This window comes from Periplaneta americana, chromosome 2 (assembly GCF_040183065.1).
Source record: "Periplaneta americana isolate PAMFEO1 chromosome 2, P.americana_PAMFEO1_priV1, whole genome shotgun sequence".
Lineage (NCBI taxonomy): Eukaryota > Metazoa > Arthropoda > Insecta > Blattodea > Blattidae > Periplaneta > Periplaneta americana.
This window is the reverse complement of record NC_091118.1, coordinates 168,998,292-169,014,989: the sequence shown is the minus strand read 5'-3', so window position 1 is coordinate 169,014,989 and position 16,698 is coordinate 168,998,292. Positions and strand designations below refer to the sequence as shown.

Genomic DNA, 16,698 nt, shown 5'->3' with positions numbered 1-16,698 from the left:
TATTAAACAAAATTTATTTAAAGCTACAATGTAATTAAATTAATTTGAAAATGTTCACATCTTCCCTTATAAATATAATCTCTCGTCACTAGCAAGTAAAATAAATAACGCAATAAGACATGGCTAGCACAAAGAATCACTGAAAATGAGTAATTTCCAATCTCCCCAATACAAACACAAGTGACTCTGAAACCGACTGCACTGCTCACACATCCAAGGGCTTAATCATAAAGCAGTAAATAATTACAGTCAGTAGCTCGTACCCTGTTCAGGGGACTTCATGGTATTTTATACATTATTATAAAAATGTTGAGAGGGCAACCAACGCAGCAAATTCCGTTTATAACATGGTTAGCTTACGTTACAAGATAACTGTCTAGTCCGAAAAGACTAGCATCCTCTCCTGGAACAAGAAGGGAGAGGAGAACGACGTCACTCCTCTCTCCCTGTAATTTAGGCGTAGAAAGGCTCTAAACAAATTTCAACTGTGAAGTAGCATAAACAGTTCTTTCTCTTGATTAACAAAGCAGAAGTTTAACATGTATAAATATACTGATGAAGTAGAGCACGGAAAAATATTCATTTTTTTTTTATTACGGAACCTTGTGTAACAAAGTCATCAGAAAATTTTGACTTAATACAAATGATTTTGTGTCTTGAGAAAGAAATGTCCCCTCTTGCACAGGGCAATATTGTTCAGAACCTACTCATCTTCACATTGTTTTGAAAACACTTGTTGGCATGCACTCACTGTGGTTATAAGGCAAATGACTAAGAGGTGACCACATGGAGTGTTCGATCAATCGCGATTCAGCTGCATCAACTAACAAAGCTGCCAAACACTCCCCTCCCCCGACTCCCCCAATTCGTACTGGTTCTTTACATGCTCGCTTGGTAAACCTGGAGTACACGGCCGCAAAATTCACGGCAAGGACGGATGGTAAACCAAGAAAAGCAGGGCTGTCCAGTCCAGTCTTCGGGCTGGCGGCATGGCACAGATTAAGCATTTCACTTCCTGCACTCATCACCTGCACGGGGCCAGTAACACTTCCAACCAGCAAGGACATGCCGTGACTTCCTGCCGTGAATACTTGGGTCCCCAGCCCTTTGCAAAACTGATGCGCACTGAGTTGGGGTCCACAGGGCCCGTACCGGCAATGTCCCAGTGACGAGCGCACGCTGCCTTGTCTGCATTGAAGATGTTCAGACAATGGCCTGGAGGTACGCGGTATACTAGAAGTGTTCTTGACTCAGGATCGTCCAATGTTGGAGAATTTACAAAGATGGGACTGTCAGAACGGTTATACGCCCATACACCATCTCCCTCCTGGCTTAGCGTCACACCTGAAAAACAGAACATTCATGTCAGATTCATTTATAAATGATAAATAAATTACGGATAAGCAATACTGCATATACATAAGATCATCCTTCATATCTATGTACCTGTAAACTCATATGCAAAGAAAATTCCTACATCATGCTAAAAATTAAAATTTTATCATACACTTTTCATGGAACTGAACTATCACTTAATTTATGTAATAAAATTGCATCACTGATATCATGGATGGAAATTTAAATACTTTGCATACGGTATTTAAAATAAATTACTTACTTTGTTAAAAAGTGAAGTAGTAAATTTAATACTTTTCATTTTTAAAATAAGAATTACAATATATATTAGAGTATAGAAGAAAGAAAATTAACGTCTTAGCTAAACTACACATTTTATGTTGTGTGTAGGGAATTTAAAAGACAACTTGCTGATGAATATCATATTGTTACATAATGGTTAACAACAATTTAATCGTAATTTAGTGTCCACAAATATCACAATATAGTCGCCACGAAGATGAAGATTCTTAAAAAAATTATTGTCCTTAGGTTAAAAAGAAATTAAAACTATCACAATTAACCAGCACAGTCAATAATAGGCAAATTGACTAAACTTACAAACTAGACCACTGAATCCTCGTTCATTTTTTATGATTTCAACAGAACCTTTACTTTTCTTTCCATGAATAGTTTTTCCAACTATGTCTGAAGAATTGTAATGTCACTTTCAGACATACTGGTACTTATGAATTATATGCATTATGTAAGTGGTACTTAATTTTTCTCAGAAATAAAAACAAAAGAACACAGAAAACATTTTAAAGCAACAATGTTGAAGATAGATATTTTTGTTTTGCAAATTTGCCGTCATTGAACAGAAACCAACTACGTTTCGCTTTTTCAAACTTTTCCTCGAACATGAAAACTTCAACATACAGCTCTTGTAATGCATATTACTATTTTCTTCTTCCATACTACTCATTACGAAAAGGAGATATGACTCTTTCAATTGAAAATCTTTACAGCAATAGTATGGAATCTTACCATGTTCTATTCCCTCAATAAAAAAAAAAAAAATATATATATATATATATATATATATATATATATATATATATATATATATATTCTTTAAAAGGAGTTTTAGAAAGAGGAGAATAGACTGCATGTTCTTATCAATCATTATTTAACAATAAGTTTGTACTTATCTCAAAATTAATTACTATTGAAGTAATTTTGACAATCATAGAGAGAGTTAATAAAGACTACAATCTTATTTAAGGAAGAGAAAGCTGGATTATGATCCTTGAAATGAATCAACTATATTGCGTAGGCAAGTTACTTACCAAGACCTATTTTGGCGCGTGTCCTGCGGACGGACTCATGGGGTGGGGAGTAAGTGTGTTGTGCTAACGTGGAGAGACATAGCCCATCACCATGAGGTAGAGAGGTGAATACGTTCACCGCTGGTAGTTCTACGGAGAAGAGACGACCAACCCGAGTTGCCAGTTCCCAGTATGCCAGCTTGCACCACTCCCGTTCCCCTCCCTCTCCTAAAACAAACAAAAGGGATACATTACATTTCAATTCATACATGGTAACACCATACATTTTGTAATATCAGCAAAATCATATATAGCTACATTGAATTAATGTAGGAATTAAAGAAAATTAATTTTCCCAGTAGTACAATTAAGAAATGTCACTTAAAATTATTATTATTTAAAATTAGGATAGAGTGTAGAAAAACAAATAAGAATTCTTTATAATATTGTCTATAGCAGACATTTTAAAACTTGAGTTGTCACGAAATTCTTCATTAAAATCGCATACTCCACTCAACAAAGATTTAATGAAATGACAAGCACAAGAAAAATGTTACAGAGTTTCTGTATTCTTTGCATTTCTGCATGATAGTAGCGAAATTTGCATAACATTAGTGTATAAGAGGTTGAAATGTAGGAGGACATAATATGTAACACACTGGAAATAGCGGGGGAAAAAACTAAGATCTTACAATACCTGAATAAATGCATTATAATCGCATTTAAAATCTTGTAGGCTACTTTAGACTTTTACTTTATTCATATAACACATTGGGACAAATATTTAAGTAACAATCTAAACATATGATTATAATCATATGTACTTCGGTACATCATAGTAATATGATACGCGTAAGTAATCACTTCGTGATTTAAGACTGCGCTTATTCCATCAGATCCTGGCCACTCAGTCACTCGTAATGACTGCATCTCTGTACATAGTGTGTTGGACATTGTGCCACTGTCACATATGCTGTGACACAGTACATGCTGATAGGCCACCAATGGGAAAACAGAGAGGTAGAACTTAAACTGAGAAAGATTCAATCTGGCATTGGAACTAGAATCCAGTGTGGCTTAGTGTAAAAGCGTCAGCACGTAGAGCTGAAAATCCGGGTTTGGGCCCTGGTGCCGGAGAGAATTTTTCTCCATTCTACCCATTCTTCACTATTTTCTTAGTGTCCGGATAGTAGTTATATTATACATTTTTTTAAATTTTGAAAATATATACTTTAGACAAAAAAAAAAAAGCTCTATAGTTTTGTTAACCATACTTTTTACAACACGCAGAACAAATTTCAACTTATTAGTGAAGTTTGTTCGAGCCTATAGTATTTGAATGCGAGTAAATGCAGTAAAAATACAAGTGTGGAAAAATGACTTTAAAATGTCGATTTTCCGTCACCAAAAACTGTTTGTAATTGTGAAATATAACTAAGCATGAATTTTGAGGACGATTATGTTGTTAAAATTTGGCCAATACATAAATGAAAGGTCACTCTGATTATTCTGATAAAAAAAATGGGTTCTTTTTAGAAAAATAAGCAACATTTCACCGACGTCTTCCCTTAATGAACAGCTTACTCAGTGGGGTGTTCGTGATTTTTTAATCAACGGTAAGAAATCACTCTCATCTCTATTCAACCACACAGATCTGGTTTGAACCAAGGGTACTTGGGTATAGACATGAGCAGAACCACTACTAAACCATCATCCTACAGAATGATGTCTATCTGATGTTTGAACGAGTTGACAGTTTTCTGCCCAAGAGCAGGTCTTTCACTGCAAGCCCAGCATTCTCCAATCTTTCCTATTTTCCGTCTTCCTCTTTGTCTCAGCATATGATCCACATATCTTAATGTCGTTTATCATCTGATATCTTCTTCTGCCCCGAACTCTTCTCTCGTGTTTGACTGAGATATGACATTAATTCTTTAGTCCCATTTTTGTAGTATTGACACAGAAAGTGAAGATATGTGACAATGAAGGCAAGATGGATCAAGATCTACAAGTTTCCCCAATATTGCTATTTTTAGCTCCTACAGATGCCACCTGCTACGACCTTCACCCTGATGCCGACCGACAGCCGGCTAGACAGAATCTCGTCTTCGCCCGACCGCTCATGATCGATCACACGACGAGGAGCGGAGTGAGCGGCTCCTTGCTGCACCCACAGGTGCACGAACGCGCTGTGCACGCTACCTTCCACCCTCGGCCCACGAAACTCCGCAATGACCCATTTCCTTACTTCTTGCTCGCCATCAGCGGCCATGACAATGACGGAAACGTTTTGTCAGGTGCCGAGACCAACAAACGGGCTTCGATTCCTGGGAATCGGACTCTTTTTTTTTCTACCGTAACATGCTTACACCATGCCTTGGCCATTTATCGAATGTGGAGAGAGGGTTGGTTTCAACGGCGGCGACTTCCAATTGATCGTTAAGGGTCATTAAAATTCAAGGCGCCTTTTATTGCAGGGGCGTAGCCACTGGTTGGGTTACGGGGACCCACCCTTCGGCATTTAATTACTGAAATGGAGGAATTTTCTTGCAACACATCTTTCCTAAAAAGCCACAAACCTAATTTTACGTGTTTTACAACGTACAATATATATCCCTTTCTTACAATCTTTTCGAAACTAGAGAGAAAATGTAATGGTAGAATCTAAACGGCGAGAGAAACTGAAATACTCAAGAAAATCTATCTACCACATCTCACAACGTCTGCTGGGCATTCAATCCAATCACTTTCATAACAGTCCTTAACTAAATTAGGTACTTCTGAGTAAAGTATGTTACACATCGAAAATCAACAATAAAATTATAGCCTATTTCCCTAACACCAGCTACAAATGAAGACCGATACAGTAACAAAATATATCTCAAAAACATTCTTATGTAAAATAAATGTTCTTGGTAAAAAGGGGATAGATGAATAACCTGCAGGTAGAGCCAACCAACAAAGACAAATGGAGACAGAGTCAACTACAATTTTATTCTCTGTATTCAATGTTTCTTTGGAGAAGTAGATTGATTTTAGAACGATGTCTGATATGAAAACTAACTGCGAATTATTATCAGAGGCATCAATTGGGGAGAAAACGGGGGAAAATTCTCCCATCGAGTTAAAGATTAAAAAAAATGTAATAATTGAGTAGTATTACTAAAGAAAAAATGTGAAACTGTATTTTCTATATTAAAATATTCCACTTTTATAAACGGCCAAGAAATAAAGACGAGCTAGTTAATTACTTTGCTCAAATGAAACCAAGTCGTTACCCTCTGCTACCTTAGTGGTTGTTTCTTATTGTAAATAAAAATGCAACTTTTCCGTTAATTTAAATTAAAATTTCTTTACCAATAAAATTGTTTGTGTCCCTTTATTCGCACCTAGTTATATTGCCAGCAAGTGCACGTAAATTAAGTATCATATAAAGAAGAAAAGAAGTTAAAACTTCTTCTATATGTGGAAACTGGAAATATACTGTAGAGTGAGATGAACTTGACCATAAAAATTTAAACTATAGTGTAAGTTCTACCTATGACTTAAATAATAAAAAAATATTTAAGAATTGAAGAGAAAATAATAAACTACAAAAATATCTTTAGTGCATCTGATATCATGGTTTAAAACCCTTTTATATGGTCAAGTTTATCCCAGTTTACGGTATATAAAACAGTTCATTTAGAGGAAATAGGGAGGGAGTACGCCAAGCAATATAGCCTATGGCCTTCTTTAAAAATTCTTGCCTCCCCCGCCCCCAAACAAAAACTGAAATGACGCCCCTAATTATTATCCTTTTCAATAGAAACTGAACTTCAACTTAGTTTCCCTTAATTACTGTACCGTTCGGATTAGTAAAGTTTCTTTCCACGTATAAATTTTAATAAATTAATTTCCAAACCTATCAAATAGCATGCTTATGAACCGCAGTTTTGCGACAATGTTTAAAATTTCATAAGAAGCACTGATATATGCCAGTAACACTAATGCCCACCCGAGTTGAGCATGGACGTAGTTATACTCCTTAAAAACAAATACTAAACAATGTTAACAAATTTCTACTTATTTAATACATTAAAAGAACTCTAATACATATATATTTCAGCAGAATTTATTTTCAAAATTGTCCACCGCTGTGGAATAACAGCTAGCATGTCTGACCGTGAAATGAGCGGCCCGGTTCAAATCCTGGTTGAGGTTTTTTCTGGGATTTCCCTCAACCCATTATGGGCAAATTCTGGGTAACTTTCGGCGCTGGACCCTGGACTCATTTCGCTGGCATTATCACCTTCATTGCAGCCAGACGCTATATAACCATAACAGTTGATAAAACGTCGTAAAATAAACCAATAAAAATATTCAAAATTTGTTTTATTTTCAGTGAAAAAGACAGAACTTCAACTGAACACACGAAGTCCCAAGTATATAAAAATATTACAGATTGTCTTCTGATATGGTTGGCAGACCTCAACTGTATAATAATAATAATAATAATAATAATAATAATAATAATAATAATAATAATAATAATAGTAATAATAATAATAATAATAATAATAATAATAATAATAATAATAATAATATAGGCTTACAAGCTGATGCAAAAGTCACTGCACTCTCGAGATTTGTAACAAGTGTTTTAATCGAGATTGATAACAACACAGAATTACGTATGTTGTTGTATTAAAGTGTTCCAAAAAGACCTTAAGATCTTGCGTTAATGAAGTGGGAAAGCAGCTTGAGCTCCTGATGAGACTAAAATGTAAAAGAACGATCAACTTCGGTTTTATTTCAAGTGTGGAGCAACATTTGCGTCGCCCTGTATTTAAAAGATACATTTTAATTTAGAGTAATTGCAGTCTTTGTTTATTATGGTGGATGGACGTTTTTAATCAGACAGAGATATTTCTTCCATCTTCATTTAAGTTATCGTTTGTATAATCATGCATGATTCTTATATGATATTTATTTATTTATTTATTTATTTATTTATTTATTTATTTATTTATATGCAGTAATGAATTGAACATAGTGTGAATGTGAAACCAGTGAATTTCTGAGCTCTCCAGATCACTGTAGCAGTCTTTCAAATGTTGTGAACCATTACTGCCTTACTTCATGGAATTATTTAGTTACGTTGTCGGTTGCACTCATTGATTTACGACAGGACAGACGGTTATGACGCAACGAATGTTGTAGCATGCGCAGGGAAGATCATCTACAACGCTTAACTATACAGAGAAGCGTAATCTGATTTTACAGATGCAAGTCTCTGCCGACATTGGTTTATTGCAAAGCATTCACTGCAACTGTGTGGAATTTGTACCTTGTTCAAAAAGACAAGTTATATTATACTGGAATTTATGTAAACAACGCTGAGCTGATTTAAGTAATTCATTAACGTTACTAAGTGCACTGAATACGTGACTTAATGTAACAAAAATTAGTGGCGGAAAAAGTAAATGTTTGTAAAATAGCAACACACCGGCATATGTGGGCTATATAAATGACTATTTCGAAGCTAGCACTATACAGGCTATATATAGGCTAATAGATCTGTCGAGTTAATCGATTAATCGAAACTATTAATTCTAAAATCCGATTAACCCATCAAGTGGGTCTTAATGAATTAAAGGGAAGGACCTACAGGAAATCTCTTTTCTCATATTATTTTAAGTAGAGCCTCTATTTCTCTAACATAGTTTCATATCAATGTATGAATACAACATTTTCACGCTGCAAGGAGAGAGCGTAACAGGAAATAAAAAAAATACTGAAGAAATGGCTATGCTATGGGAATTCCTCTAATACTTTGGGTACTGTATGCAGTTTAGTAAATACCTTTGTTACAAACTAATTTATTATTTTGTTAACCCAACCTGTTTCGATAACAGAAAACCACAATTTAAGTCACACAGAGCTTAGCGTGCATACAACGCTGGAATCTGGAGATGTCAACCCACTTGAGGTATGTGGATATAAGGGGAAAATTGATCCGTGGTTTGGTATAGTTCCTGGGTAGCTCTGTAGGTAGAGCATTGGTGCGCTCAGCCAAAGGGCCCCGTGTTCGATACCTGGCCCTGGAACAATTTATTCAAGTCAGCTTTACAAGGAGCTATACCTGAAAAGGGTTAATTATGTTAACATGATTTTTTTCGGCACTCCGTTTAGGCTTTCAATTCCCGGTGCATATGACAGTAATCATCTTCCCGCCCGCTCCAATAAATTTTACACAAAGTTCCATCACCTTTTCTCTAGGAGAAAAAAAAGCATTGAGTATAGCAGATAAATTTAGATTAGGGGGATCTTAAATTCTATACCTGTACGTATATTGTGTGATATGCCAAATTTTATTAAAACTCCACTTTATTACGTTGTCTCACAAATAAAAAGTGACAAGTGATTTGAGAAAATCTCTATGATTGGTGTAACGTCTAAATAAATTAGAATAATGCAATTACGTAGGATAAGTAAATACAATTTGGTATAAAATTGAAGTGCATCTAATGAAAGGAATTGAATATAAGCTATGAATAACAATCAATCCTCAAGTTATAATAATAATAATAATAATAATAATAATAATAATAATAATAATAATAATAATAATAATAACTTAAATGGCTTTTAAGGAACCCGCAGGTTCATTGCCGCCCTCACATAAGTCCGCCATCGGTCCCTATCCTGTGCAAGATTAATCCAGTCTCTATCATCATATCCCACCTCCCTCAAATCCATTTTAATAATAATGATAATAATAATAATAATAATAATAATAATAATAATAATAATTTCATTACATTTAACTTAAACATTTTGGCAGTGTTGTCATGTCGTGCCGTTTGAAATTGACTTTGAACTTTACGTAACTATTTCACGACTTTGTGATTCACCTGTCACGGAATAATTCTGCTGCTTTAAGCATTAAATCATTCAAAAAAGGTTACGCCTTGGTGTGCTGACAAAACCGAACATCTCAGAGCGTCTTCCAATATTTTCCTCGACGACCTTGAGACGATTTCGGTTTGACTCCCGGCCTAGATTGAAGATCCTTGCGATCGCATCCATTATAACTCGGCTATTGGGTGAGAACCGGATGCCACGGCGCCTCTCTGTCGCATTTTAAAGGCCTACAATAGTTTATGTTGAGACATCCTGCCTGAGCGGAAATCGATCCCCTTTCTACTCATTTTCAACAGACAGCCATCAAAAATGAAACTGCATGTAATCCTGTTAGATAAAAATTTCCCACAATTTAGAGTTTAAATTAAAAACTGACGGAATGATAGGTGCATTGTCTTAAGCTAATAAAATTACCAAAAATTAGTCGATACAATAAGATGAAATTGTAACAATTATAGTCTCTCATAAATGAAATTACAACTAAAGTCTAGCGTATCCTTAGCCGAAGGGATAGCAATCTGCTCTTCTCTACAGTAACGCGGGCTCAAATACCAGAGAGTTCATGTAGAAATTCTAGAAAAGACAGAGTTAAAATCCCATTTATTCTTCTATGCATAACGGGGGTCCCCGGGACCCTCAGTGCATTTCAATCAATTTAAATTACGTGTTACATGATATCAATCTGTTTGCAATTTTTAGTGTGCTCTCAGATGTTTTTTGAGTTTGTATCAATGGCACTCAAATAAGTTTTCTAAAGAACTTAATTAATGTATTTATTTATTTATTTATTTATTTATTCTGGTAGAGTTAATGCCACGAGGCCTTCTCTTTCACACTACCAGAAGTGAAATACACAATGAAACAATGACAAAAATAGTAATATTAATAGTCACACTTAAATATACAAATCATTTTAATACACATTAACAAGTGTAGTGTAGTGACACGGCATTATTATCATATAATATCAGTTATCGTTTCATTTTGAACTACACACTGTTATTTATTAAATATGTTGATTATTTTCAGTTTTTCTTAGTCCCAAGAGAAGAAAATTCATATTACTCCATTAATTTGGAATGTCAAGAAACAGACAATACAAGGAAAAAGTGGATAAATAATAAATTTCAGAATATGAATAGATATGTAGCATATAAGAAAATATGTAATATAACTAATATAAGAGAGTTAAATAAATTGGGCAAATTTTTAATGATAGTGAAGATGAAATGGGAAAAGAAAGTTAAAAGTAATGGTGTATTAAATTGATCTTGTAGTGTGTATATGTGCGTGTAGCTTTTTTTTTAAGTTGTGAGACTTGGCACAGGTGACTAAAATTGTAAAGTAAGGCAGATCTGGGATAATATAGAATTGTAAAGGATCTGTCTTACATATATATATATATATATATATATATATATATATATATATATATGATGTATGAATAATCATATCATATCATATCATATCATATCATATCATATCATATCATATCATATCATATCATATATCATATCATATCATATCATATCATATCATATCATATATCATATCATATATCATATATATATCATATATCATATCATACCATACCATATCATATCATATCATGCATCATATCATATATCATATCATATCATATCATATCATACCATATATCATACCATATATCATACCATACCATATCATATCATATCATATCATATCATATCATATCATATCATATCATATCATATCATATCATATCATATCATATCATATCATATCATATATCATATCATATATCATATATATCGTATCATATCATATCATATCATATCATATATATCATTTCATAATTATTACACAAGGGGTCTTAGTTAGTTTTACGTTACCCAATAGTGTTTTTACATTATTGTGTATGTAAGGTGGAGCACCGTTTTGCATGAAAACAATGTTTTCGATTTCATGATTCTGTAACGCTGGTATTGGAAAGTCTTGCAACATTTGAAAATATCGCTTCCCGGTTACAGCCACTATTTTTGTTTGTCCATTTTAAATTTATTCATAGAAATAGAGTCCTATTATGAAATGTGACGTAGAAAGACAGCAGACAGTAACTTTGATATCATGTAAAAGTAAAATCATTGTAAAAATTATTAAAATTACCCTCCTACTGCCCTGTATTCTGAACAACAATTATTGTTTATACAAGCGTGATACAGTTACCATAGCAACGAAACTCGCGTCGATAAAAAAAAACCAAACCTTCTAAACAGTAATGGTACCTATATGAAACCAAACTGCTGATATGTACAGAAGGTACAGCTGTTTCAAAATAGGAACTTACTTTTGAATAATCTTATATTTAATTTATATTTAAATTGAATGTGAAAATTTTCCAATGCATTTTGGGTCAAAATCGTATTTTTTTTAACAGAGGGGCTTCATTCTGGACAGTTTTATAGATAGTATGTATATAAACGTGCAAAAAAATCATAAAATTCTGTTCAGTAGTTTCGGAATGATCACATAAATGGATTTTCAAAATGTAGTTGCCGGAAAAAGAGAGTTAAAGATATAATATGCAATATAGTATCATATGCAGCGTCTTGCATTGAACTTCATAATTTTAAAAGTAATACAATTATTAAAACAACTGTTTTACCAAAATGAACTTGAATAGTTTGTGCATATTTTAAAAATTATTTTGAAAAATCGATTTTTTTAAGGCGTTAAACTGTATCTACACTCTTAAACCCTTTCTTACAAATTATAAATATGCTCTACTATAGTTTAGACGTGACGCATCTGGGTTGGCTTCGTTAAGCAAAATTATATTTAATTATAAGTACAACGGAAATACTTTGATTCCATTGGCAGTCGTTGCGTACACCGCGGTCGGATTATGGAACATTCTGAACTAGAACTACTTAATAATAATGAAGAGAATAAAGTTATTTCACCTCCTCCGTACATGCTACGAGTTTCTGGGTCTCAAATTATTCAGAAGTTAATTTTATTTCTTCACGACTGTACTATCGCGTCCTCTCCTTCGCCTGGTCCTTCAGGGTTAAGGTCTGCCGGTGTTGACGTCAACCCCCAGCGCGCCTGGAGCGCGTCTAGTAAGCTCTTGTTGACGTCCTCTCTACTCTCGCTCGCTCTCTGTCCCTCCTGTAGTAATTACGTATTCTTTACGCGTGGCCCGTTCGGCCAGCCAAGGTACATTTGGCACGGACCATGGACTACGAACAAAACAACCAAATACAAGCAACATCCTACCTATTAAAATAGTCATATACAGCCTCACAAGTTACACAGGATCCGTAAATAACTCACGCTAGGAATGCGCGACTCCTATGTATCCACTCTTTTCCTCTCCCATTGTTGTGCCATACTCGATTACTTCAGGCGTAGGCGCCAACTCTGCGAATTCTTATGGATTACCTGTTTCCACGCAACGTTCGTCGTAGGAATTTCATACGTTATATGGTTATTCTAAAGTAACGCATAATTACAAGTAAAACTGAATGAAGAACAAAAACTCAGACGCGTCAAACCTTGTATTTAGAAACGAATATATAGAGTTTGCCAAACGTAAGAGCAGGAACGTCACTGGGGGGGGGGGGTGCGAAAAGGTGCGCAAGCACCCCATAAAAAAATCGGAGCACCCCTTTCCGCACCCCAAAGAGCAATTTATTAAAAAAAATACTAGGCATAAATTATTTTGAAGAACAAAAACAAACAATTTCTTGGATAATTTCGAGGGAAAAATTGTTCCGGGGCCGGGTATCGAACCCGGGACCTTTGGTTAAACGTACCAACGCTCTCCCACTGATCTACCCGGGAACTCTACCCGACACCGATCCAATTTTTCCCTCTATATCCACAGACCTCAAAGTGGGCTGACAACCGTCAAGCAACCAACATTTGAGTGCACACTAACAATTTTTCCCTCGAAATTATTCAAATTAACTTTACAGGGAGTTATTCCTGAAAGCTTAATTTGCATAATACACATCACTGTACGTAACAGAAAACCACAATTTAAAGTCACACAGAGTTAGTGTGCACTCAAATGTTGGTTGCTTGACGGTTGTCAGCCCACTTTGAGGTCTGTGGATATAGAGGGAAAAATTGGATCGGTGTCCGGTAGAGTTCCCGGGTAGCTCAGTGGGAGAGCGTTGGTACGTTTAACCAAAGGTCCTGGGTTCGATACCCGGCCCCGGAACAATTTTTCCCTCGAAATTATTCAAATTAACTTTACAGGGAGTTATTCCTGAAAGCTTAATTTGCAATTTCTTGGATGTGAAAAAACTACGTCCCTTAATGTGTCGTTATGGATATGATGAACAATAATAATAATAATAATAATAATAATAATAATAATAATAATAATAATAATAATAATAATAATACATAGTAATATTAATAAACAGATGTATAGTATGCGCGCAAGTGCATGAGAGAACATTTTGGATTTTTTATGTACCGGTACCACATTTTTACAACTCGCACCCCATCCGCACCTCCCTTGCCCTGATCCTGGTGATGTCACTGCGTAAGAGGCAGCTTTAATTGGTCATATTCCCTTTATTTTCTACACAATCTTAAAAATTCTGGCATTGGCTTATTACACTAGACGTGGGATTTTTGCATCACTATGACAACGAGTTTGTTTGTGATTGTTCTGACCGTATTATCAGCAGGCACTTTCCTGTAACTTGGCCTGCAAGATCGCCAGATATTAACCCAGCACATTACTGGTTGTAGAGCTATCTGAAGGAAAGAGTTCTTGAGCAAACCTACAATTGACGAGTTGAAGCACTCCACCACACACACTGTGGCAAATATTCCAGAACACTAACTCAGAGCTGCTGTATACAGCACGGAAGAGAGACTGTTACTTATATGAGAACACAATTGTGGACATAAGGAGTATGATTTAAGCCGTTCATTTTTTAAGCAGCTCAAATATCAGTCCAGACATGCGGGAGGTATTTAACGGTTTCGCAGGCGTAATCAGATGTGTGTATAACGTCCAGTGACATCGACACGTGAATGTTAGGAATTTTAGTTTTCGTGTGATAATTTTATGTTGAACATGTGCATAGCCTATACTTTTTTTTTACATATCTCTTAATATGAAGTTTGAAAATACAGAATTAAGTCGCACTCTGTATTCATAGACTGTGGTAATACCAATCAACAACGCTGTCCTTCGTGGCATTACCCGACTATTTACTTTTCACTGTACTGACACGTGCCGAATAGCAGCAATCTACCAACGGGATATTTACTCGTAGGCCTATAGGGTTTGCTATTATCCGCGATAGGTTTCGGAACGTATCTCCCGCGGATACGTGAATTACTGTATATGAAAAGAAGTAGACTCTTACTTCCCAAGATAAATTGCTCGATTTGGTTTCATAAAAAAGTGTAAGATGCAGTTGTACAGGAACATCATTTTATTTTTACTTCAATTTTTATTGTACCTGAGATTTTGAATGTACTTCACTCCCACCCCTTCTACTAATGAAGTTCCAACTCAACACAGAACCAAGACCGCAGATAGTAAGCAGTACTGAGTTACTGAGTATAGTACGTTCCAGAAATATGTTCGCGTTTTCCAGTGACGAAAGAGCTTTCAATATTGAATCATATTTTCGCACAGGTACTGTCCGTTTGCCTACGTCGCATCCCGATTTCCCCCACCTGCTTCTGCTCGCCCCTCTGTAAAAGCTGGGCTGTTTTAGCTCTTTTCTGAAAACATTAATTTCTCTTAGGAATTGGACGTTTACGTTATATTATACAGCTGTTTAATTTAACTTAAATAAAAGGGCCTCGTTAAGTAATTAACTGTCACGTGATTTCCTCCCTTTCTACAATCCTGCGGCATAACCACTTGGACGGACAGTAGATAGCATGTCTGAGTAATTTTATCTTTTCGGGTCGGGCAGAAGTGAAGATTGAATTTACAGTACGTAGAGTAGGTACAGAATTATTTCAACATGAGTTACTAGTACGAAGGACGAAACTGGCAATTGGAATTAGATGCAATGGTCTATAGTGCGATAATATGCACAAAAAAAACTGAAGCCTGTATCGAAATGAACGGCCACCATTTTCAAAATTGTGTTTAAATATTCATATTATGATTATTTCTCAATTTAACTTCTTTCTCTATATTGTACGCTAATGTGCTGTAGACAGTATAATATACACCGCATAATGAATACGTTCGCATGGATAACTCACTTCGTGAGTAAAAACACTTATTCTTAATACAGTACTGTGCTTTGATTAAAGAAAAACCTAATGAAAGTTATCAAACTCAAAATCGCGATATTTTCTAGTTTACGTAAATGGATGAACTACTTTTCTTCCTTCCTATACCTAGTAGAGTGATTTGTGTTTTACGCCAGTATCATCGAACTCCAGTCTTGGAGGGGGGAGCAAGCGGTGTTTCCGGTTCTCTGAAGGTATAGACAGGTTAATATTAAAAATGTTAGTAAAAATAAAATGATGTTCCTGTATATCATAGGTTCTTCATGAGTAAATATTTTTACATATTATAACGTTTCAAGCTAAATCATATCCCAAGGAAAAAAATAGAACTTCCACTGTCAGAAGTATGCTTATCGATTACGTATGTATGTATGTATGTATGTATGTATGTATGTATGTATGTATGTAATATTAATTTCGTGTAAAAACGAAAGCAATATAAAATAAAATTATGTACAATATTACTCACACTTTGTGAACTACAAAACTAGTAACTGTTTACAAGGTTCACTCACTGTGAAAATTGGTAATAATGGAATGTGCTTGCTCAAACGGAAACAAATCCGCCGTGATCGGATGGCAACTTCTCTGACGCTGGAGTTGTGCGGAATAGCATAAGCAGTTGATCTCAGGCGTTAACAATGAAATAATTCAAATTGACCATCACTTATTAACAATTTCACAACTATGCATCATGTCGAAGCATGTATTGTTATTAAGATTGAATTAAATCTTCCGATTTCTGCGGGCGGTTGCAAACGAGCAAGGTTATACAAACACAGAAACGAAAGAGGAGTTACATAATGTAAGGCAAGGCTAGTGGAATACCAAGAGATTAGAAAGAGAGAGAAATAGTTATGAA

At 35.1% G+C, this 16,698-nt stretch overlaps 1 protein-coding gene across 1 annotated transcript in view; it reads right to left on the bottom strand.

Moving 5' to 3' along the window:
- Positions 1 to 572: 572 nt before the first annotated feature.
- Positions 573 to 16,698, bottom strand: part of Dad (Daughters against dpp) — a 221,791-nt gene continuing 205,665 nt past the window's right edge. Inside the window, exons 4-5 of the mRNA XM_069818868.1 lie at positions 2,685 to 2,891; positions 573 to 1,344 (exon numbers count right to left, since the gene is read on the bottom strand). Coding sequence (XP_069674969.1) covers positions 1,025 to 1,344; positions 2,685 to 2,891 — 527 coding nt within the window. The 3' untranslated portion in view covers positions 573 to 1,024. The remainder of the gene's footprint in view (positions 1,345 to 2,684; positions 2,892 to 16,698) is intronic.